This window comes from Puma concolor, chromosome E2, assembly GCF_028749965.1.
Source record: "Puma concolor isolate L17-30 chromosome E2, mPumCon1.1.hap2, whole genome shotgun sequence".
NCBI classification, from domain to species: domain Eukaryota; kingdom Metazoa; phylum Chordata; class Mammalia; order Carnivora; family Felidae; genus Puma; species Puma concolor.
The window spans coordinates 19,333,616-19,356,037 of NC_141681.1; the positions used below are offsets into that span (position 1 = coordinate 19,333,616).

At 46.5% G+C, this 22,422-nt stretch overlaps 1 protein-coding gene across 3 annotated transcripts in view; it reads left to right on the forward strand.

The window, feature by feature from the left end:
* RANBP10 (RAN binding protein 10) overlaps positions 1-22,422 on the forward strand; it is a 64,558-nt gene that overhangs the window by 19,781 nt on the left and 22,355 nt on the right. For 2 of the 3 annotated variants that reach the window (XM_025920618.2, XM_086689134.1), the window contains exon 3: positions 4,974-5,026. In XM_025920618.2, the coding sequence (XP_025776403.2) occupies positions 4,974-5,026 (53 nt within the window). Of the gene's footprint in view, positions 1-4,973; positions 5,027-15,252; positions 15,337-22,422 lie in introns of all 3 variants that reach the window. The other variant, XM_086689133.1, reaches the window with a different exon arrangement.

Consider the following 22,422-nt stretch of genomic DNA (forward strand, 5'->3'; position numbering starts at 1 on the left):
GATCATGACCTGAGACGAAAACAAGAGTCAGATGCTTAACCTACTGAGCCGTGTTTTTTGTTTTGTTTTGTTTAATTAAAAAAAATTTTAAGGGGCGCCTGGGTGGCGCAGTCGGTTAAGCGTCCGACTTCAGCCAGGTCACGATCTCGCGGTCCGTGAGTTCGAGCCCCGCGTCAGGCTCTGGGCTGATGGCTCGGAGCCTGGAGCCTGTTTCCGATTCTGTGTCTCCCTCTCTCTCTGCCCCTCCCCCGTTCATGCTCTGTCTCTCTCTGTCCCCAAAATAAATAAACGTTGAAAAAAAAAATTAAAAAAAAAAAATTAAAAAAAATAAAATAAAAAATAAAAAAAATTTTAAGTAGGCTTCACGCAAGAGTCACATGCTCTACCCACTGAGCTAACCAGGCACCCCTGTTTTTTGAGTTGTATGAGTGCTTTGAATATCCTGGATATTAAACCCTCGTCAGATAGATGACTTGCAAATATTTTCTCCTTTCTCATTGGTTGCTTTTCACTGTGTTGATGGTGTCCTTTGAGGTATAAAAGTTTGGGGCGCCTGGGTGGCGCAGTCGGTTGGGCGTCCGACTTCAGCCAGGTCACGATCTCGCGGTCCGTGAGTTCGAGCCCCGCGTCGGGCTCTGGGCTGATGGCTCAGAGCCTGGAGCCTATTTCCGATTCTGTGTCTCCCTCTCTCTCTGCCCCTCCCCCGTTCATGCTCTGTCTCTCTCTGTCCCAAAAATAATAAATAAATGTTAAAAAAAAAAAAATTAAAAAAAAAAGTTTAAAATTTTGATGTGGTTTACTTTTTTTCTTTTGTTGACTGTGCTTTGGGTGTAATATCCAAGAAATCATTGCCAGTTCTAATGTAAACTTTTTCTCCTATGTTTTCTGCTAAAAGTTTTTAGGTTTAGGTCTTTGTATTTGATCTGTTTTAAGTTAATTTTGCACATGGTGTATAGTAAGTCTTCAACATCATTCTTCTGCATGAGGCTATCCCATTGCCCCAGCATCATTTGTTGAAAAAACTGTCATTTTCCAATTGAATGGTCTTAGCATCTTTGTCAAAATCAATTGACCATATATGGGAAGGTCTATTTCTGTGCTCTCTATTCTGTTACTATGGTCTTTATGTCTGTCTCCACCACTGTTTTGATTATCATAGCTTTGTGGTACGTTTTAAAATCAGGAAGTGTAAGTCCTCTAACTTTTTTCATCTTTTTCTAGATTGTTTTGACTAATCAGTGTTCCTTGAGATTCCATATGAATGGCATTAAATCTGTGTATCACATTGGGTAGGTAGTATTGGCATTTTAACAATATTGTCTTCCAATTCATGAACACAGATGCCTTTCCATTTATTTGTGTCTTCTTTAATTTCTTTCAGCAACATTTATAGTTTTTAGTTTAGAAGTCTTTTGCCTCCTTGGTAAAGTCTGTTCCTAAGTATTTGATCCTCTATAATGCTATTATAAATGGAATTATCTTCTTAATTTCCTTTTTTGATTGTTCATTGTTAGCGTGTAGAAAAATAACTGCTTTTCATGTGTTGATTTTGTATCCTTCCAACTTTCCTGGATATGTTTATTAGTTCTAACAGTATTTTTGTGGAATCTTTAGGGTTTTCTACATATAGAATCATGTCATCTGTGAACAGAGATGGCTTTACTTATTCTTTTCCAATTTGAGCTCCTTTTATTTCTTTTTCTTGTCTAACTGCTTTGGCTAGAACTTGTAATACTCTGTTGGATAGAATGGCAAATGCAGGCATCTTTGTTTTGTTCTTGATCTTAGGGTACGTTTTTCAATCTTTCACCATTACATATGCTGTTAGCTGTGGGCCTATCATATATGGCCTTTATTATGTTGAGACAGATGCCTTTTATTCTTAGTTTGTTGCGTATGACTGAGATGTAACTTAACATACCATACAATTCATCCACTTAAAGTATACAATACAGTGTTTTTTAGTATATTCACAGGGTCCTTACACCTTTTTTACCCTCTGCTTATCTCAGACTGGTTGGATAATAGTTTTCATGTGCATGAAGACTTGCTGGAAGGTAGAAGGCTGCATCTTTTTGTAATTTTAGAACATCATACTTTTGGAATAATGTCACCCATTGTTTGAAGAGTCCGGACTCATTTCTTTTGAACACTGACTCAGTGCTGACTTCATATGAATATGCAACTTAGGCTCCTGTGGGGCTGCTCCCAGTGTCATTGACACCTGCAGGTGACATAGCTCCCAAGTGTGGGTAATGGATCCTCTGGGTGCTTTACCCTTAGTTCATCCACTTGGATTTGCAAGTTGACCCTAGAGTTTATGTAAAGGCTTCCAGGCCATCCACTGGTAACCACTGTCCCATCTATGGGGCAGAGAGTTTATAGGAGGGTGTTGAGGGCTAGCTTCTGGAGGTGGAAAAAGCTTCCACAGTGCAGAAGCCTAAGCAAGTTGTGTTTGAATACTTGTGCCTTAGTAGTTCCTCATTCCCATGGAAGCTTGTGGAATTAAACTCTTGTTGCTGTGGCCAAGCTGTTTGACCTTCCCTATTTGCATTGACCTTAAGTGGTCAAGGGTCATCTAGGAAACATGTGCTCCAAACACAAACCCTCATCTTAGTGTCAGGAAGCCTGCATGCCAGGGATGGGATCACATGTAGTATTGAGCAGAGGCTCAGGCCCCTCCAAACAGGGCAGGGTAAGTGGGCTGACATCCAAGGCAGGGAAATCCTTGGTTATGTTGTACATGATTATGTTGATTAATGACTTCAGGGCAGTTGAGGTCATTTGCTGCTTGGTCAGCTGAGGCATTAAGAGAATAGAGACCAGCCTTTGGGTGGCCTCTACCATATAAAGTAAGGAAGCTGATTATTTGGGCTGCTGTTTTTCCAGGAAAAACAGGTTTTAATCTAATGGGAATCCTGCCAGCAGTCTTACACAGCTTCTCCCAGTGGTTCTTCAAGGTCCTTTTTTGGCAGGAGGTAGCAGGCAGTTTGAGAGCCTGGGTCCTTTGAACTGTGCAAGTCCCTCTTTGAAGTGCTGTTCCTTTCCCTTCCCTCCTCTTTCCCCTAACTTCTGCAGGCCAAGTTATCAGGGTCATGTGTTGGTTGGTGTCCTTTCCTGGTTCCTGCCAGCATGATGGGGTAGCAGAGGAAGATGTGTGGGTCACAGCCTTCCTTCCTTGCCTGATCCGATCCTTTATTTGGATGGTAGAGGCTGCTCCCCCAAAACCCAGTGGCACAGCCAGCTAGAGAAGGGCAAAGGGGCATTACTGTAGATGAAGGACTTGCAGAGACAGTAGCACCATGTTGTGGGAACTCTGGTAGTGGTAGAAACAGGTACATAGGTGCATGGAGCATGTCAGGGGTAAAAAAGAAATAGTCCAAGATGGGGAAATGTATGTGGAAGTGTTCCTTGCAGAATCATTTACAGTAGGGAACAGTTGGAATGTAAATGTATAGCCACTTGGAAGTGGTCAAAATAAGACAACCCTGTGTAATTGCTTTAAACATTTTTTTGTGTGTGTGGTAAAATATACATAACAATATTGACCATTTTAACCGTTTTAAAGTGTAAGTTCAGTGACATGACCTGCAACCGTAAAGTTAAACCTCAGCCCTCTTGGTTGGTGTTTTTAGTATTCTAAGCTTCTCAACTACCTGTTGGCACTCACATGTAGTTGATACCAGGCATCATGTGTGAGTTTCTACTATTTTACTCTTAGAAGGTAATGAGTTGTTTCTCATATTTAAGTTCTTAGGGAAATAACCTGTTTCCTTGTACACTATAAACAGGCTAGAAAACCCTGTTCATTTCCTTTTCTTTCTTTTTTTTTTTTACATTTATTTGTTTTTGATAGAGACAGAGCACAAGTGGGGGAGGGGCAGAGAGAGAAGGAGACACAGAATCCGAAGCAGGCTCCAGGCTCCGAGCTGTCAGCACAGAGCCCGACCCAGAGCTTGAACTCACAAACCATGAGATCATGACCTGAGCCGAAGTCAGACGGTTAACCGACTGAACCACCCAGGTGCCCCTGTTCATTTCCTTTTCTGGCCTGCCCACTCATGAGTGCCACTGAGACATCTTTGACAGAGGTGTGCAGCATGGGCCCTGCCTTGCTGTGGGTAGCTTAGTTGTTTAGGTACCTGGGTAGGAGGAGTGTGTGTGGGGGTGTCTCTCAGGGACTTAAAACACCCTCCCCCTAACATTGGATGATCAAGGAGGTCAGCAGTGAATGTATGCAGTGAGGGTAATGAGTTTGGAGATACCCAGAGAAGAAGCCCCGTGGGAGGGGTCTTGACAATCCTGTGTGAAAGTACATTACATGGCTGTACTTTTTCCATGTCTTGGTCCTTGTTGAAGAGTGGCATGTCCCCATGGGCTTGATCTTGTATTGCTCTGCCACGTACAGGATTGAACTACTTACCTTAGGCACTTCTTAGGGACAGATTCCACCACCTTAGCCGGAGCCAGAAACCAAGGGACTGGAAGCAGTGATTTCAGGAAACTTTCCTCTGAAACTGAAGGCAGTGGTTCCTGGCTACAGATACCATCTCTTGTTTCTCCAGCTACTTAAGGCATTGAGATGATTTTCATTAGAAAATCAAAATGTGGGCCCCCTGGGTGGCTTAGTCAGTTGAACATCTGACTCTTGATTTTGGCTTGGAGTCATGATCCCAGGGTCGTGGGATCGAGCCCCATGTCAAGCTCCATGCTGAGTGTGGAGCCTGCTTAAGATTCTCTCTCTCCCTCTTCATCTGCTCCTGGCCTGATTGTTCTCTCTGTCTCTCTCTCTGTCTCTCTCTCAAATTAAAAAAAAAAGAAGGAATCAAAATGTGAAGGTTAAGAACCACTAGTGTGTTAAGAGTCACTATATTCATTGCTTGTCCTATTTTTCTTTTCCCAAGAAATATTTTAGAAGGGAGATACATAATCATTTGCTAACAAAAACTTTTATGTGTGTGATTTTTTTGAAGGTACATGGGAATAGGACTCTCAGCTCAAGGCGTCAACATGAACAGACTTCCTGGTGAGTCACTGGTTAAGAGAATATTTGTTTTGCTCTCCTTATCCATTCTGTGATGAGAATCATGGTGGCAGCCAAGAAGCTAGAGAGAGCTTTTCTGGCTGCCCACTCAAAGCTAGGCCATTGGGTGGAAGATCCTGAAAGTTGGCCATGGCTGGGATGGTATGGGCTTCCATTCCAAAAAATTAATTGGCAAGTGATTGTCATTCATGGAATTTGCAGTCAAAACCAAGCAACCTGAGCTTGCTCCTAGTGGGGATATGCCTTAGTAGCTCTTCCTCCCATTGACCTTTGACCAGCCTGGGACTCTGGCAGCATATATGGAGAGGAAGGCTATTGCCAACACTGGCTTTTTTGTTACTTTACCATATTAATGATCAGAGTCTTTAAGTGACCTCCAATTTGGGTTACAGTTGAGGCAGTTTTTTTCCTTTTTTTTTTTTAAATGCTTATTTATTTTGAGAGAGGGAGAGAGAGCATGTGAACAGAGAGGGGCAGAGAGAGACACACACACACACACACACACACACACACACACACACACACACACACACACACACACAATCCCAAGCTGGCTTCTTACTGTCAGCACAGAGCCCGATGCAAGGCTTGAACTCATGAACTGTGAGATCATGACCTGAGCTGAAATCAAGAGTTGGACACTTAACCGACTGAGCCACCCTGGCGCCCCGAGACAATTTCTTAATAAATAAGAGGATTTGTGCAAGACTTAGGTTGGCAGTCAGCAACCTCAGATTTGAGGAATGCTCTGGGCCCCACAGATGGTCCTTCTTTACTACCTAAGCACCCTTTCAGCTATTTTCTGCCCAGTGGCTCATGCCTAGTCCTGGGCTGTGTCTAGTTGAGGTGATAGAAACCTCTCCCAGAAGCTGATGAGTTCCAGAAGATGGTCCTAAGTCCATGTGTCCCTTCAGTGGCATAAGTGACATGGTACAAGCTGCCCCAACACCAGCATGGAGACAGGCAAAGTCCCTATGTTTTGGCCCTGGCCCTCTCTAGTGTTTGTGCCTTGGACACAAGAAGGCAACTGTTTTTTTCCAAAGAGAGAGCAGCACTTAAACGTTTCATCTTTTCCCGTCTATGTTTAATATCACTCACAGATTTTTTTTCTCATTGACTAATTTCAAATACTTGAAATCTACACTTATTCAGGATTCAGCTAATTGTCAAGAGTCTGACATTTTTTTAGCTTTGATCTGAGTAAAAACTGTCCTTGAGTTATTAACCAGAGTGCGTGTGGCATGTTTGGCTTTTGTGTAGCATGCAGCTGTGATCTTTGTTATGTAAGCCACTGGCCTGGGCTGACTACATGTGTCTATAGTGTTTGTAGCTCTGCCTCTTAGTAACCAAGGAGCTTAGAAAAATAATTCACCATCAAGGGTAAACTGATTGTTAATCTTTTTCGTATTCCAGATGTGCTCTTTGAACTTTTGCACTGCTTTAGTGGCAGAGAAAAGAGGCTTTTATAGGCTTTCATACAGAAGTAACTATTATAATCTGTTATTACACGGCACTTAAGCAACCATGAACACTGACTGGTTAAATGAATTTTTGTTAATCCACAGAAAAGAATACAATGCAGCCATGAAGAGAATGAGGAGGCTTTTTAGGTACTTATTTGGAGCAATCTCTAGAATGTGTTGTTAAGTTGAAAATATAAGGCATAGAACAGAATATAATATGCTACCAGATAAGTAAAAATAAAAAAGGCAAAATGACCATACCTATACCTGCCTGTACTTGTACCTGCTTGTACATGCGTAAGATACCTTTGGAAAGTTACAGGAAAACTTGTAGTATTGGCTGTCCCTTGGGAAGGGACAGGGTGGCTAGAGATAGGACTGGGAAGGAAATTTTCCACATTCAAAGTTTTCACATTTTCTTTCTTGTGAGTATATTATCTGTTTAAATAGAAATAAAGCAAAATGAACAAAAGCAAATGCGTTTCTATCAAGAAATCTTGGAAGTCTGTCTTTCAGGTGGTTTTGGAGTGCAGTCTTTTACCATGTGCTAGGCATGGTATTGTAAGTTCCACATTCGCATCCTTCTTTAGTAAGAACCGTTTTTGCATGGCTCATTGGGTTTGGGATCCATGGAGTGGAGCAGATTGGGGGTGGGGAGTGCTTCAAGGTCTACCTGGGCTGATCTGAATCTCTTTTGAGTTGGAGCCATATGGAGCTGGCTTGGTCTGTTTGCCTTGTTCATATGATGGGGTTTTTGACTCCCTCTGGGCCTGTTGGAGGCCAGCTGCTGATCATGTGCTTTGACATTGGTTTTTCTTGTTTTGTTTTGTTTTTTTAATGTTTATTTATTTTTGTGTGTGTGAAAGAGAGAGAGAGAATGAGCAGAGGAGGGGCAAAGAGATAGGGAGACAGAGGATCCGAAGTAGGCTCCAGGCTCTGAGCCATCAGCACAGAACCTGACATGGGGCTTGAACTCGCAAACTGACTGAGCCAACTGACTGAAAGTTGGATGCTTAACTGACAGAGCCACCCAGGAACCCCTTGGTGTTGTTAATACAACATTGTAGGGAAATCCATTTTGGGCCCTTGTGAAGTCAGACCCTGTCCAGGCACAGGGTGTGGGCCAGTAGGGAGAAGGGGCTTAGAGACAGTGGATGAGGTGTTAATCCCCGCACTAACACATCAGGAGAGTTGGCACCTTTTTTAGCATTCCTCTCTGGTGGATGTCTTGTTTGGCAAGAGAAAGGGGCCTCTGTGGGTATTGCTTCTGTTTTCATTTCACTCTGCCTGCCAGCGCCTGAGGGCTTTCCTTCCTGCCCTGATAATCTCCCTGATTATTCCTTAAGGTGGAAAGTAAGAATCAGATTGCAGCTAGATAGGGATTCTTCCTGGGAAGGATGGATACCTCTGGCTTTCCCAGGTTACAGGGCTGGCTAAATGGCTGGGCAGAGCTAGTACTGGACAGATGTAGGGATAGAGGGGTGGCATTCTTAGGAATGATGGTGGGCCTGCCATTGTTCATCTCATTGCTGGATTTGGAAGATGAGAATCCCCTTTGGCACTTGCCATTTTCTGGGATCACTTTTTTCTTTTTTGATGGGGGGGTGTTAATGAGCATACATCCTCCATAACTGAAAGTATCATCATTCATAAACACTTGGACCTGAAAGTACTAGCATGTATTCCAGCAGGGACATGATATGGAGGATGACAGTAACTGAGGCCTTTCTGCCAGTTACTTCTGATTTCCAAGAGACCCTTGGTTGCAGTGAAGGCTCTTTAGACTGTTTGGATGTATGGATGGTAGGAGGGGAGTGATGATGATGGTCTAGGCTGGGTCTGGAATTTGAGACTTTGGTGTTAACTTCAGATGAGATGTTTGAGAGTATATGTACCTTCTTGGTAGATACAGGTGTATTTGGTGGAGGGTAGTGGTTGGGGTGGTTACTGCAGCTTCACAGTGGTGTTGAGAGACAAATAGGAGTTTGCCAGGTGGGTCTGGGTACAGTAAGGCCTGTGAGTAGATCTATAAGTTGTCTAGTGCAATGAGATGGCTTCCTGGTCACAGTCAGGATGAACCCGTTGAGGGAAGAGTCTTATGTTCCTTGTCAAGGGGACTGGACATCTTTATTTAAGGAGTGCAGGCTGCAGGAGTATTTTGAGCATAGACAAATGTGATCAGATTTGCTAATTGTACAGGAGACCTTCTAGAGGGGTAGAGGCTGAGCTTGGCCTCCTGGGCAGTAAGAACTGTTAAGAGCTTAAGCATGTGATGGGACTTCAGGAGGTGCTAGATGATGGTTTAAAAAAAAAAAAAAAAAGGATTCCTTTCCCTTATTCTGAAATATTTAACTGGAAGCATTTAATCAGAAGTGAACAGTTATATTTATAAATGCCTTAAGTGTGTATTTTGAGATAACACAGTATATCATGTTTAGTTAAGAAGACTCCTACTAGGTCATTGGGAGGGGTTCCTTATTTTCATGGCTATATGTAGATTACTTTCAATTTGTAAGTTTAGAAAAATTTATCAGTGAATCCGTCAGGGCTGAGTGATCTTTGGGGGAGGACGTTTTTTGAAAAACTCCCTTCCTGTCTTGTTAGCTTGTTCATGTAACTTTCTTGTGGCATCACTTTCAGTATATTGTGCTTTGGCCATCTGTAATTCTCTTTATAGGAAAATGGCTATGATTTTGATTAATTATCAAAACCTATAAAAAATCTCCATCATCTTTTAGATTAATTGAATCCATTTTGTTAATAAATTTTTTTTTTAATGTTTATTTTTGAGAGAGAGAGAGAGAGAGTGCAAGCAAGGAAGGGGCAGAGAGAGAGGGAGACACAGAATCCAAAGCAGGGTCCAGGCTCTGAGCTGTCAGCACAGAGCCCATTGTGATGCTCGAACTCATGAACTGTGAGATCATAACCTGAGCCAAAGTCAGACGCTTAACTGACTGAGCCACTCAGCACCCCTTGTTTATTTTTAGAGAGAGAGAGAGAGAGAGCGCGCGTGAGTGGAAGAGGGGCAGGGAGAGTGGGGAGACAGAATCCCAAGCAGGCTCCACACTCTCAGCGCGGAGCTAGATATGAGGCTCGATCCCACGAACCGTGAGAGAGGAAGAGAGGGAGAATTCCAAGCAGGCTCCATGCTGCCAGCACAGAGCCCAACTTGGGGCTTGAACTCAATGAAACTGTGAGATCATGACCTGAGCCTAAACCAACAGTCGGATGCTTAAGTGAGCCACCCAGGCACCGCGATTCTGACTTTTCTATATCCTTGCCAATACTTGTTATTTTCTTTTTGTTTGATGTCCAAGAAGTATTTTTAATTTTAACTTTTTAATATTTTAGTTAATATACAGTGCAATATTAGTTTCAGAAGTAGAATTCATTGTTTCATTACTTATATATAACATCCAGTGCTCATCACAACAGATGCCCTACTTAATACCCATCACCCACCTGGCCCATCTCCCACCCTCCATCAACCCTCAGCTTGTTCTCTATTGTTAAGAGTCTCTTGTGGTCAGGGCACCTGGGTGGCTCAGTCAGTTAAGCATCTGACTTTGGCTGAAGTCATGATCTCGTGGTTCGTGGGTTCGAGCCCTGCTGTGTGCTGACAGCTCAGAGCCTAGAGCCTGCTTTGGATTCTGTGTCTCCCTCTCAGTCTGCCCCTCTCCCCACCGCCTCAAAAATAAATAAACATTAAAAAGTCTCTTGTGTGGGGCGCCTGGGTGCCGCAGTCGGTTAAGCGTCCGACTTCAGCCAGGTCACGATCTCGCGGTCCGTGAGTTCGAGCCCCGCGTCGGGCTCTGGGCTGATGGCTCAGAGCCTGGAGCCTGTTTCCGATTCTGTGTCTCCCTCTCTCTCTGCCCTTCCCCCATTCATGCTCTGTCTCTCTCTGTCCCAAAAATAAATAAACGTTGGAAAAAAAAAAAAAAAAGTCTCTTGTGGCTTCTTTTCCTTTCTTCTCTCCCCCTTCCCATATGAGTGGGTAATTCCACATATGAGTGAAATCATATATTTGTCTTTCTCTGACTTACTCTACTTAGCATAATACATTCTAGTTCTGTCCACATCATTAAAAATGGCAAGATTTCATTTTTTGATGGCTGAGTAATATTCCATTGTGTGTATGTACTGTATGTGTATATATACACATACACACATACACTACATCTGTGTGTGTATATGTGTGTGTATGTATATATGCATACATATACGTATGTATGTACACACACACACACACACACACACACACACACACACACACACTACATCTTCTCTGTATGTTAGGGCTCAGTGTTGTTGAACCAACTATAGGCTCACATTTAGTCATGTGAGGAAACAGACCTTTAGGGTTGTGGTCAGCTTGTGGAGCAGTATGTAGCTCAGTAGTTAAGAGCGTGGACTCTGGAGCCACCCTCTGCATTTGTATCCTGGCATCCCGAGATAAGTTACTTAACTTCTCTGTGCTCAGTTTTCCTTATCTGTAAAATGGGAGTGATATTAGTACTTAACTCTTATATGGAATGATTATGAGAATTTAGTGAGTTAATTCCTATAATGTGCTTAGAATAGTGCCTGATAAAAAGAGGGGTGCTGGGGCACCTGGGTGGTTCCGTCAGTGAAGTGTCTGACTCTTGATTTCAGCTCAGGTCATAATCTCACCCTGCTTCAGGCTCTGTCCCGAGTGTGGAACCTGCCTAAGTTTCCTTCCTGTCCCTCTTTCCCTATCCCATATGCACGGGGTGGGGGGAGGGGGGGACTTTCTAGTTCCCCCGCTTTCCCCCACTCAAAAAAAAAAAGGGGGGGCATGCATGTTAGCTTTTGTTGTAATTGAAAAAAAGTATTTTTTTCTACCTGAGGAAGAAAGTATCTATACGTTTAAAATTTTTTTTACAGGAGTGCCTGGGTGTCTCAGTCAGTTAAGCATCCGACTTTGGCTCAGGTCATGATCTCATGGTTTGTGGGTTCGAGCCCTGTGTCAGACTGTGTGCTGACAGCTCAGAGCCTGTTTCGGATTCTCTGTCTCCCTCTCTGCCCCTCCCCCACTCATGCTTTGTTTCTCTTTTTCTCTCAAAAATAAACATTTAAAAGTTTTTTTTTAAATAAAGTTTTCAAGTGTTTGTATATCAGAGTACAGTTAGATGTAATTGAAACAGTATTTTCTGTCAGTGCTTGTGTTTTCTGTATTTGAGTAACCATGTTTAGTACCTGATAGCTGGACTTGAATTATGGAGGGTGAAGATGGTACAGCAAACAAAGTCAGGAAGTTGGTATTTCAAGTATTTTCTTGTAGGCTTTCCTTTACTGGCTCAGCCAGGACATCTTTGCCTCTAGGGCTGTCACGAGTAGAGAATAGCCACTCTAGGGGTCTCACTTAGCCCTGGGGCAGATGATAACAGAGAGTACCTCTTGTATGAGACTGTGGTGGTCGGACTTTCCCAGGAGTATATGGACATGCCTTAGCTTGCATGGTTAGAAGTTTCTGTTGGAAGATGTGGAACTTTTGATGTTTACCTTTTGTAAGACTTTTTGGCCTCTGTTAAGTGTGAAACCAAGGAACAGTTGTGGTCCAAAATAAGAATGTCAGAATCCTTGGCCAAATGCCTTGAAAGCAGGGCAGGATGATCTATCTACAGGCAGGTGAGTACCTGCAGCCCAACCCTCCCATCGTTGAGCTGGCAGCAAGCAGCATAGATTGGGATCCCTGGATTGAAGAAGCAAGGAGAAAAAGTCAGCATTGTGGATAGAGTTTTGGGCTGCTTCTAATCTTGGGTGCTTTGAGGGGGGTGAGGATGGGATAGATCTTCCTTTTGTGCCTTGTACCTCAGAGAGGGCCAAGGAGACTTAGGCTGTGTTGTTCGGTAGCCCCATCTGCCTCATAGCTGGGCAGCTGATAATTTCCTCCTTGCCATTTCTGTGGAGGAGGCAGGTGTTCTCTTGGTGTGGCATATATTACCTTAATTACTGCAATCCTACAAAGGAGAACCCTTGGGGCACACTTTCTTCGAACTGTTGTAAAAGAAGTAGCTAGAAGAACCACAGCTGGGGACTGGGGGTGGGGGAGCATGTCTCCTGAAGCAGATGGCACCTTGCAATGAGGCCCTGGTAGGGGGGTTGGAGGGTAGTAAGGGGACTGTGTGCCTTGCTCCCACAGGATGGTCATGTTCAAGTAAGCATCTTTTCCTCAACCTAGAGCTTGCCTTGCCTAAGCCTGCCCTGAATGGTCTGTTAGGAGCATGTCCCTGGGACTGTTTGTGTCCTGATCTCTGTGGCTGGGGCCTGCTTCTACTGGGTGGGACACTTTCTGCAAACAGCTGATATTTCACATTTGCACATGTCATGGGAGAGGAACAGCACATAGCAGAGAACAGGGCAGAACGTGGGTGTTTGTGCCAGGTTCACAAGTACAGAGGCTAGCCCCTGTCAGTGTGACAGGCACTGACAATAAGTAACAAGGTGTTCAATATCCTTTCTTTCTGCCCTCGTATCTTGTAGCATAAGGTGCCTATTCAGAGCAAATATCAATAGCAGTGGCTTTGCTCAGTCCCTCCGTGAGTCCAGTTGGGTGAATTGAACCATCAGAGCCCCACTGGAAATCTGGGTGTGCCTTCTCCTAACCCTGGTAGAGCACCTGGGAATAGTCCTCTGCAACACTGGCATGATTGTAGGTACCATACAAGCCTCCCAAGTGAGTACCAGCTTAGGCTGGTAAAGGGAAGAGGCTGACTGGTGACGGCCTTGCAGTTCAGGCCTATAAGGCGCCTCAAAGTAGCCCTGCCTAGAAAAGGCAGGCAGCCAGGAGATTCTCTGAAACCAGGGGAACAGCTGCTCAGGACCGCAGCTGTGGGAAGAATAGGTTGGGGTTTGTGTGCATGGTGCTGCCCAGCCCCTCACTGCCTTGATCATTTTGTTTTGTCTCTGTCTGAGATATCCTTGGAAAGTGACCTGGAGGGGAGTGGAGGGGTAGATACCCACGTTCCACTGGGAAGTCCAGAGCAGAGGGTGGTTTGGCAGTTGGGGCCCAAGGGCCATGTAGCTGTACAAAATCCCTGGTGGTTTCCGTAGATGTTAATGGTGCCAGTGCTTTAAGACCCACCGTAGTCCCTACTGCAGAGCTGCTTTCATGTAAGAGGCTCTCTGCTTCCCTGCTACTCCTTCCTGAGCCAGCAGTGGCCTTGGCCCCATGGCCAGTTGAATCATGGTCCTTTTCTGTGGGCCTCTTTTCTCACTCACAGGAAGACCTGTATTAAGTTCTTTGAGGTAACAGGTTTCGTTGACAGCAGAAGGGCCAGCTCTGAAACCTGAGTTTGTCAGTCTCTGAAAACAGAGATTCTCAAGTGTCCTCTGGTGTGGTTGGAGGCTGGGGCCACATCAGGGTGGAGCTGAGTGTAGACTAGTTACTGCTCAATCCCTTGCCTTACTAGTGTTGGGCAGGAATCTGTATCTAGGGGTCCTGGAAATACTGTACTACTATGCCTGAGTCTCCTTTTGGGAAGGGTTTTGCACATGCCATCTCTCAGGATCTGGCAATGTGTGCAAAGTCACAGGCTCCTACACTACCAAGGGTCACCCATCCACTGACTTTCCCCTGAGGTTCAAAAGAAGTTCAGTGGAGACAAGGAGAAGCCAAACCTGGCTCCAGAGGAAAGATACCAAGGTCTCAGAGCTGAGCTTGCTCCTCAGTCTTGTGGGACAGTGCTATGCCTTTCCATAGCCTGATTCAGCATAGTAGATGACAGACCTAGCCTGTCCTGTGGGATCCTGAGATACAGGCCGGTAGCTCTGTTAGATATGGCAGATACTACTTGAGCCATGTTCTAGCCAGACCCAGCTATACCCATCCTGGCTTCCCTGGGCCTCCCCTGGCCATCAGGTATCTGTTTCTTTTGGGGTAGAGAAAAGGTATGACTCATGGAAGGCTGCTTTTATGCAGGTGCTGGCTATGTAGCCTCTCACCTTGCCCATGGTTTTGAGCTGACACCTGCCCCTATCTCAGTATAGGGCCTGGGTACCCCTGCGAGGGCAAGCTCCACCTGGTATCAGTCCCTGGTGTCACCAGCTACCTACCTGCAGATAACCTTTTTCTCCTGCTCTCCTTACCTTGACTTCCATGCTGAGCAGACCCCCAGGGTACCCCTGACCCCTCTGGCCTGGAGCCGCCAGAGGCATAGCCCTAGGGTTGTGTGGATCCTGTTCTTTGTTTCCATGGTTCTGAGAGCTTGGGGTAACAGCCATGTGAGTACCAAAATGGACCCTCTGTAATGTCACTGCACTGTCTGCTGAGTGAAAAGATCTCTTTTGCTTTCCCGTTGTCCATTGCTGAGCTGCTCCAGGCAGTGGATCCTATCAGATTTTTTTAAGATACTTGAGGTTTGGGGAAAAGCATTTATCTGATGGATTCCAGGGAGGGATGCCTCTGAGGAAGTGACCATCCTTGAGAAGCAGCCCTGCCAGGAGGTCTCCCAGGGCACATGTGCTCTCTCTACAGCAATCCCAGGCTCAATAAGCACCCTGGCCAAGCTAGTCCAGCACCTTTCCTCTATAGCCAGTCTCATAAGTGACATTTTGAGAGCCACCGGGGATGGTTGTTGAGCTCTGTCAAGTGCTCTGAAGGCCAGATGGCCTCCCCGGGAAACCGGGGACAAGCAAGAGTGGAACAGGCCTGGAGCTGCCATTGCTGGGTGTTAGTTAGGAGAGGTGGGTGGTGACCAGTTCCATCCCTGCTTGCTCCCTCAGGGAAGAAGGAAGTACGAAGTCTGAAGTGCCTAGGATTCACCATGGAACTGGTATTAGAAATGGAGAGGGAAGAGAAATTTGAGGGTGAGTGCCTCCTTTGGGCTGGTATTCCCTAGCCATTCTTGTTTAATTCTCTCACCAACCCTGAAAGAGTTCAGTCAAGAGAATTCAGTGGGCCAAGTGATAGAACTGGGATTCAAACCCAAGTCTGTCTAGTCCCAAAGCCCAGTGGTGACTGGGACCCATTTCTTGGGGAGAGATGGCTGCCGTGGTGGCATGGAGGCCAAGGCTCAGGTTTACTTTGTGAGGCGTGGGCTGGACTCTGTGTGCTGGCTAGCCACAGGCCAGGACTAGAACCTCCTGGGCAGGCACAGCACCAGCCCCCTTCCAAGATTCTGTGTTAATGTGCTGAAGATGCAGAAAGAAGTCTTTCTACTTGGCAGTGGGAGTCCTCTCCAATTGCTAGCTCCTTGGGACTAAGGCCCCTGACATGTCCTGGCAGATGGAAGTTGCAGTGGTTGGGCTCCTGGAGCAATTGTGTTGGAGTCCCTGGCACCCCCATGGGAGTCTTCTACCTCCAGGGCATTGTAACCAGGGATGGCATCTGGGAGTGCCAAGATGATGAACCATTTCCTTTCCTCAGCCGCCCCCACACTTCTGTGATAGAGACTTCCCCTCTGAGTGATCATGGAAGGGGAAGTGGGTGGTGCCAGAACATCGGAAGTGGGCACCTAGGGCTCTCTGGCCCAAATGTGGCTTGGCTTCCCCTTGCATCACTGGCATCTAATAGGTGTCTGACATGGCAAGGGGTAGGCTTTTCTGTGTGGGCACCCATAGGCTGGCTACCCATTCGTTCTCTCTGGGAGTGTCAAGGCTTGTTCTCTTTGGAGAGGGAAGAATGATTAGTTGGGTGGCTCTTCTGTCAGAGTGTTTTCCCCATTGTATGGTCTCAGCTATCCTCTGACTCAGAGACACCTGGACCTGACTTCCTACAGGAGGGTGTGGTGGTCCAGGCAGCTGTGCCCCCTTGTTTTCTTCTGGCCCTCACCTCTCATTGTCCTCTCAGACAGCTGGTTCCAGCCCTGTGATAAATGTGACAACTCTCATTCCCGGGCCTATCACCCCAGCTTCACACCAAGCCCATCCAAAGAGGGTGATTGCTCCTGCTGCCAACTTAGAAAGCTGCTGACTTTGGGTCCAGAAGTTCTGTTTGGGGCTCTCTTCTGAAGCAGAGGGTGGTGGGACTGGAGGGGAGGCTTACCCAGAGGTGTGGGAGTGACCATAGCTGCTGGACACTCTTAATGGGAAAGGGGACTTAGAACCATGGACTCTTCTAGAGCTGGCAGAGGTATTTACATCTGCTTCCTTGTTTCATAGATGAGAAAACTGAAAGAAGTTAAATGACTTACCCAGGTGTAGAGCCAGGTCTCCAGCCTATCTGTAGTCCTCTTGCCAGGACCCAGAAGTAGCTTCGTCATTAGTCTGTGTAAGTGGGGGCATGATGCAGGCAGACAGCTCTAATTGCTTTGCTTTTCTTACAAAGAAAAATGACAACAAAACTCCTTACACTCAAGCCTAGGATTGCCCACAGGCAGTGTGTCACAATATGGTCTGATCATTGACAGTCTTGTACTTCAGGCTTCTTGCCAGCCCTTGACTACATTTCCCTTTTTATTTCAACAAACATTTCTTGAGCATGTACTCTGGGCCAGGTGTTATGCAGGGTGAACAAAAAGATGCTTAGATGTGGCCCCGATAGCCAGAGAACTTTGGTTGCTTCAAGGGAGAGAAACCCAGGGCGCCTGGGTGGCTCACTTGGTTGAGTGTCTGATTCTTGATTTCGGCTCACGTTATGATGCCAGGGTCATGGGATCGAGCCCTGCATCAGGCTCTGTGCTGAGCCTGGAGCCTGCTTAAGATTCTCCCTCTCCCTCTCCCCAGCTTGCTCTTCCTCCCTCTCCCTCTCTTCCTGCCTCCCTCTCTCCCACTCTCTTAAATAAATAAAATGATTTAAAAAATAGAAAAAAAACAAAAAGGAGAGAAACCCATCTCTAACCAGCTGGTCAGCCAGAATTCAGGCAGGGCAAACAGAGGAGTGAGGTCTCAGGGATTCAAATGCTGTCTTGGACTTTCTTTCTCTGTCTCTTTCACCTGCTTTGTGCTTACTAGTTTTAGTCTGTCAAACTGGCATTCAACATAAGATTGGAACAATGGCAGCACAGAGCTTTGAGACCCACTCTCCTCCCAGCATCCTTGTAGAAAAATCAGGAAGATCTCTTATTGATCCAGTTTGGGTCAGGGAGGAGGAATTACTAGGATTAGTAGTCCACCCTGGAGACAGAATTGGTGTGGGGGTGGGGGGGGGGTACTTCTTAAGAGAAGGTGAGTACTATCCCCTAAAGAAAGGGGGCTGGCTGGCAAATCCTAGCACTCCTTGTTCACCTACCCTACTGCTTGTTCTTGCAGCCTTGGGGGAGGGATGACAGGAGGCTTTGTGCCCAGGATGGAACTGATCCAGATACCAGTAGGGAGTAGTGTTGGACAGGTCAGCCAAATCTGGAGTTCAGAAACCTTGTAGGGGTTACGTGAAGTGTTTTCTAATGGAGCCCAGTCTTTGAGGAACTCACACTGTTCCACTTTCAGAGCATCTTCCTTTTTCCTGAGATTGAATTGTGGGCCACCTCAAGAAGGAGGAGGTGGTAGCTTCACCCTTGTGGGTACCTGCTTGGTACACACCTGAATGTCCCTCAGAGGAAAGGAGAATTGAGCTTCTGAGAATGTTATCTACCAGACCACAAGCCTTCACGTAGCCTCGCAGTGACTCAGTTTTCTCAACCTTCAGATGGGGATTATTGTACCTGCTGATTGGTTAGAGTCTCAGTGTTTCTTCTAAGTAGATCTTAGGGCTCTTTGACCACGCTAATTGCTCCCACCTCACTTGGTAGAGAAGGGAACCTAGGTCCAAGGAAGTGAGTGACTGCCGAGGAACCTAGGTCCAAGGAAGTGAGTGACTGCCGAGGAACTGCCATCTTGGAGGGACAGGGCTGTATCCAAGACCAGACTGCAGAAGGCTTTCAGGCCATACTGCTGCCCTACCACCAAGGGGGTGATAGTGTCTCTTTCTAATAGAGGCCAGACCGCCCTCTGTAGTACCCTAGATTGAGACTGACAACCACAGACTGTCTACAGAATGTGCAATGGCAATTTGACCTTGGCCTTATTGGTTTGTCTCCTGTCTGCCTGATTCCTCAAGAATGGCAGGAAAAGGACCTGCTCCTTTCTGCTGTACAGCTTCTCAAGGCCTGGGGAGAAGTTTCATTGAGAGCGGGGTAACTTAATCCGTTTAGAGTAACTTCGTGCCCTTTAATATCTCTTCTTCTATTTTGAGCATCTAGTGCCTTGCTCTGTGTTTGCTCTGCCCTTTCTAGTCTTTGGTCTGAATTTTTCACCAAAAGGAAAAACAGGAAGCCATTGTATCAAGACAACACAGTAGGAAAATCCTCCATTGACTTCATTTAAAATTTTCTGTTTATGCTACTGTTTGTTTCATGAGTGTTCCCCATCACAATTTTGAGTGTCTGGGATAAGCCACAGTCATTTCACTGGCCTTGTATAGCCACCCATCTACTCAAACTTAACATGTCCAAAAGGCCTGCTCCTTCTGTTAGTAGGTGGTACTACCATTCACCCTTTTGTCCAGGACAGAAACCTGGGAGGCATCCTTGTTCACTTTCAGACCAGCAGCACACACATCCAGGGAGTCCTGTCAGCTCTGCCACCAGTCTTCTTAAATCTCTCTCCGCTCCAGCCCAACTGGCTGCCTTTTCCCGTTTTTCAGACATGCTGAGCTCATTCACTTTACCCCTCAAGTTCTTTTTTCTTATTTTGTTTTATTTTTTTTTAAATTTTTTTCAACGTTTTTTATTTATTTTTGGGACAGAGAGAGACAGAGCATGAACGGGGGAGGGGCAGAGAGAGAGGGAGACACAGAATCGGAAACAGGCTCCAGGCTCTGAGCCATCAGCCCAGAGCCCGACGCGGGGCTCGAACTCATGGACCATGAGATCGTGACCTGGCCGAAGTCGGACGCTTAACCGACTGCGCCATCCAGGCGCCCCTACATAGTTTATTTTTGAAGAAAAGTATTCAAAATACTTAAATTTCTGTATTAGGTCTTTGGAAATGTAAACCTCTGTTGTTTTGGTGACAGTTATTGAGCTCCTATACATGGCAACAAAAATAGCTTCCAGATATCCTTGAGTCATTGACTTAAGTAGGAACTGGTTCTTTTGGGCAATTTCACTATTTTTGATGGATCACATGGCTACATTTTTATTAAAATTGTTAGAGTAACTACCGCTTTAATCTGAGAAAGCTAAAACAAGGAAAATTTTCTAGTTCAAGTCTTGTACTTTCCAGCCAGTAAAATCTGTATACAAAATCTGTCATGCAGGGTCGGTCATCCTTGTGTGAGAGAGAAATGGGCTAGGACTGGTCACTACACACAAACACACAGACATGTGTATATGCATGTGTACCACCTCTCAGACTCCTGACATCCTGGGCACTGGAGGAACTTGTGATGAGATCATGTAGACCCTGCGTCAGGGAACTCCTGTCTTGGCCAAGGAAGATAGACAGGGACAGTCCCAGGACAAGTAACTACTGGTGACTGGAAAGGTTCAGTAGGATTCAGGATTGATCAGGGATGTGAGCAGTGTGCCAGGGCTAGGGGGAGGGGGGAACCAAACAATGTTATGGAAAACTTAAAGGAGCAAGCGTCGGGGTTGGATCATGATGCACTGGCACAAAGGGAGGACCCAGTGGGCATGAGCAGCTGTGGGCATGGTTCTGAGAGGGCGCATAGGACAGCAAGCAGCTCTCCCTAAGGATTCTTTGGGGAGGGCTAGAATGGGCAGTGGCTTTCCTGGGCAGTGTTCTCCCACAGCCACATGGCCTCAGGAGGTGGTGAGTGGTAGGCTTGTCTTTAGGGAAATTTTTTCTGCTCAAGCAGCATTGAGGAGAGCCACACCTCTGCCCCTGGCATCCCAGGCCCCTGGAGCAAAGTTTGGTCTCTAGTAGCTGTAGGGCTCTATAGCAGAGCAGCCCATCCTGGGGGGTTCCATGCTGAGAATTCAGGCCTGTGGCCTAAAGTCAAGTGCTGCTATCTTTGGCTGGATCATATGTATGTTCTTTATATGTGAGAAGCGGGACTTTGTGCTTAGGAAGCCTTTCTTCAGTGGGCACTGGGTGGAAGTGTGTGTTCTGGTCAGCTGGCTGTGGCTGCCTGGTGAGGTGGGAAGGTGGGGGCTCCCTGGAGAGCAGAGACTGCCAGCTGTAGCCTTCAGACAGGAGGCACCAGTACCTTTGTCTTCCTCTAGGGCTGGGGTCTGGGCCTTGCCCCATTTCTGGCCTGATTCACTGCAAGTCAGAAATCCCAGGTCCACAGCTCCTTAAAACCAGTGCATCTGACCACTGTCTTCTGGTGATGGGATAGGGGCTTGGGGACAGTTTTACTGCCTGAGTGGTTACCACCTCAAATGAGACAAGACACATGACAGGAAAGACACATGTGGGTTTTGGAATCTGAAGATTTGGTCAAATCCCATTTCAACCATTTCTCAGCTTTGCGGGCTGGTGACCAAGGCCCCCAGTCTCTTGATGAGGTGGAAGTGGCAGTAACTGTTGTGCCACACACACAGGGTTATTGCTGTGCTGCTCTCTTAACAGGTTGTCATGTTGTGGTCAGTGACTGTGTTGCATGTGGGAAGCCCTTGTGCTCCGTCTGGAGGATCTAGGAGGAGCCAGGGGAGGCCTACTGTGATTGGTGTGGCATGTGGATGTGGATCCTGAGGCAGGGGAAGCTGGTGGGCATGCCCAGGGTCACCAAGTACAATCTGAGCCAGACCTAGAGGGATGATTGTCACTTTGGTCCTCACTGCTGTTCAGCTGACACCCCTTCATTTGTAGCCTTCTGTGGCCCAGAGGAGCGGCTGCTACTGCAGCTGCTGCTGCCAGGAGCCATAGAGCCTCCTGTGTTGAAGCCTGAGGAGAGGCATTGCCTATTGTAGCTTCATCATCCTACCTCTCAGGGCAGCAGTGGGCATCCCTGTGCCCGAGGAGAGCTGCTTCCCTGAGGCCAAATGATCTGTGTACTCACCAGCAGTAGAAAGGCCCCACCCACTCTTGGGGTTAAGGAGCTTAGAAGTTGGGTTGGTGCCCAGAGCAGCACCTTATCCCCTGAGCCAGGCAGTCCCAGTGTCTCTGGAGAATGGGAAAGGTGAGAACAGAGCCTGGCTCCAGGCCTTGGGCTTTCTAAAGCCAGCTCTGGGCAGTTCTCACAATAGTTTCCTTCTGATTGGTGGAAAGCTATTAGGAGGGGAGCAGCAGGTCTCTAGGTCCTGTACCCGCTAGTGAGAGCCATTCAGCTTTGGCCTGTTGCCCACTATGGTTCTGGGGAAGCTTCATTTAACCAGGAACCAGGGTTCCTGGCTGAAAAGACATGAAAGCTCAGGGTATACAAGGCTTGGGATGGATACTGTGATTATGAAGGACACCTTGCCCTTGAGCTCACCAGTCCAAATGCAGGGCAGAGTTTGGGTTCCAGAGTCTGGTTAGTTCTACCTCTCCAGCCTTGTCCTGTATCTCCCATGCTAACCACTGGCCCTGTCATCCATCCGTTTTCACCCACATACCTTTGCTTACAGCCTGCTCATACCTCCCTACCCTCTCCCTACCCGCCTTTCCTCACCACACACATACTTAAACACACTGAGAATGTTTGAAACCTGCCTTTCTTTGTGAGGTACTCAGATACTTAAGCACTCTGCCCCTCTGGAGAGAGCTTCCCTACCAGAGGAGAACATCTACCCATGCCACTTGGGGGTGGCGGGAAGGGAAGGATGTGCTTAAGTATGTTGACATGGGCATGCTGCTCAGACCCCAAGAAGGCAGCAGAGGCTAGGAAAGCTATTTGGAACGGCTACTTTAGGGAGCAGACCTGCTTGTCAGCCAGTCAGGCTTGCCTACCCTGTGTGGGTCCTGGCTTGCCATGGCTCTGTGAGCTCTACTCCTATTCCTTAGCCAAGCAGGCAGGCAGGCAGGTCCCTCTGTAGCTCACACCCTCTGGTCCCACCTGTGCTCATGACTTTACTGTACTTCTTCCTGGAA